We start from the raw sequence: 1,984 nt of genomic DNA, 5'->3' as shown, positions 1-1,984 counted from the left end.
GTGGCGGCTAGCTGGCGCTACCAATAGCCGCGGCTATTGGTAACACTCCCCCCCAGTACGACGACGCGGTTGTCGGTTGACGTCTTCGTACGATAGCCTGCTAGCGGCCGCCGCGCCTGACAGTTTGTGTGTTGTTGTTTACCTGCGCTATCTTGTCTCGTCTGTCAGGCTGTATGTTGCTGTTGTTTTCCCGCTTCTACGTTACGTTTTCAATCAACACGTTCGCTATCAACCTCTCTCCCTGCTAATGCCTTTGGTGAGGCCTGATTATTACGTATTTCGCGATTTACTAGTACCTCTCTTCTAGGGTTTTCGTGCGGCCTCGCGGCCTATGCCCTTGCCGGGCTGGTTCCTATGCCCTCGCCGGGCATCCCTAATTCTATGCCCTTGCCGGGCTGGGTATCGTTCTTGTTTGGGTTCGGATGGCATCACGTCGAGAACGGCGAGTTTCGTGACGGGTCGTACATAAGTGTTTTTCGCCGTCCTGACGCTTGCTGATCTAACCTGTCCGTCCCGCTTGCTGACGAACACTCGGTCCACCGCGCCCTTCGGCCAGTAGTTTCGGGGTAGCTTGGGATCGGCTATTACTACCACGTCACCGATGGAAGCCGCTAACGGCGTCGCTAGATTGTCCGGGTTCATTTTAAGCTTATGGGACAGTAAAATCACAGCCACGAGCACGAAGTCGAGAACGAAGCGCGATGTGGTCGCCGTAAACATGCTCGACGCCGTCAGCAGCATAGCATAGTCGAAGACAAACTCGCCGCTTATGATCGAACCGACGGTGGTCGCAAGGATAGACACAATGAACGCCGCCACGATCGCTTGCACCTGTACCGACGCTATGTTGCCAGGGACCATTCCGCCGCTCGGGTGGCTGGGATCACCACCACCTCCGACCGCATCTCTTCCTGCCGCGTCACCATCGCCATCGCCACCAGCATTGTCCAGCTGCGCCCGCTTCGCCGCGGCCATCGCGCCATCACCCTCACCGACATCAAGACCAGCCAGGCTGCCGGTCTCGGCACTGCTGATACCGCCCCGGTGGTCCGTCTCCGACGATGCGATCGACGTCGTGATGATCGAGGTTGGTGAACCGCTCGCCGATAATGGATGATTCGGAGACTCATCCGCTCCATCACCGTTGTTGCCTTCGTCACTCCGAGACTGAGCTGCTACTACGTTCTGCCTCTGGTTGGTGCCTCCACAGACGGTCCATCCTAGGCGGGACTTGACCGCTACCGGCGTGTTTGCTGCGCCCTCTCGACATTTCAGTACCAGCCCTACTTGAAGGTGCCCAATTCCGATGAGGAGTCTTGGGCGGGCATTTGAGTACGTGTCCAGTGGCAGGCCCCGCAGGTGGGGGTAATGGGCTTGTAGGGCTTTGCCGTCGAGCGATTGCTCCGGCAGGTCCAGTTTCCGCACCGTCTTCACTCCGGCCAGAGTATACTGGTGTCCCTGTAGCTTGCCCGAAACCGTCAGTGTCACGCTGCGCGATGCCTTCTCCACGCGAGTGACCCCACCCGTCCATTGTAGGTGTAGGGGCTGGCTGGGCCCCTCGAGGCCGAGTTCATCAGCGAGCCCGTCCTCCACCAGCGTGAAGGACGACCCTTCGTCCACGAAGGCCACTGCCGTAACCGGTCCGCTCTTACCGTATAGTGTGACGGGATGGTACCGAAACCGGGGGCTGGCATTGCAATCCTCACAGGTTTGAACGCAGTGCGTTGCGTGCTCTCCTGCGGCTGACGACGGCTCGCTAGCGGTGGCCACCGTAGGCGTTCCTTCGCGGTGCAGTAGGGCGTGGTGTTGTTCCGTACACCCCTGGCTGCCACATGGCCGAGCTGTGCATGGGCCCTTATGCCGACGCAGGCAAACGAAGCACAGGCGACTCGCCCTAGCGACCTTCCAACGCTCCTCTATGCTCGTGTTGATGAAGCGGCCGCATCGATCTACCGCACGGCATTCCTCTCCGCAACCGGCACAC

General features: G+C 59.4%; 1 protein-coding gene across 1 annotated transcript; it reads right to left on the bottom strand.

Annotated features, from left to right (window-relative positions):
- Nucleotides 1-1,158: 1,158 nt before the first annotated feature.
- Nucleotides 1,159-1,623, bottom strand: LOC128276848 (uncharacterized; the record flags this gene model as incomplete). Its single annotated transcript, XM_053015306.1, has 1 exon — nucleotides 1,159-1,623. A coding segment is annotated over one exon (465 nt), but the record flags the coding sequence as incomplete, so codon positions are not given.
- Nucleotides 1,624-1,984: the final 361 nt, after the last annotated feature.

Source organism: Anopheles cruzii, unplaced genomic scaffold (genome assembly GCF_943734635.1).
Source record: "Anopheles cruzii unplaced genomic scaffold, idAnoCruzAS_RS32_06 scaffold02693_ctg1, whole genome shotgun sequence".
Classification (NCBI taxonomy): Eukaryota; Metazoa; Arthropoda; class Insecta; order Diptera; family Culicidae; genus Anopheles; species Anopheles cruzii.
This window is presented reverse-complemented; position numbering and strand designations above follow the sequence as displayed.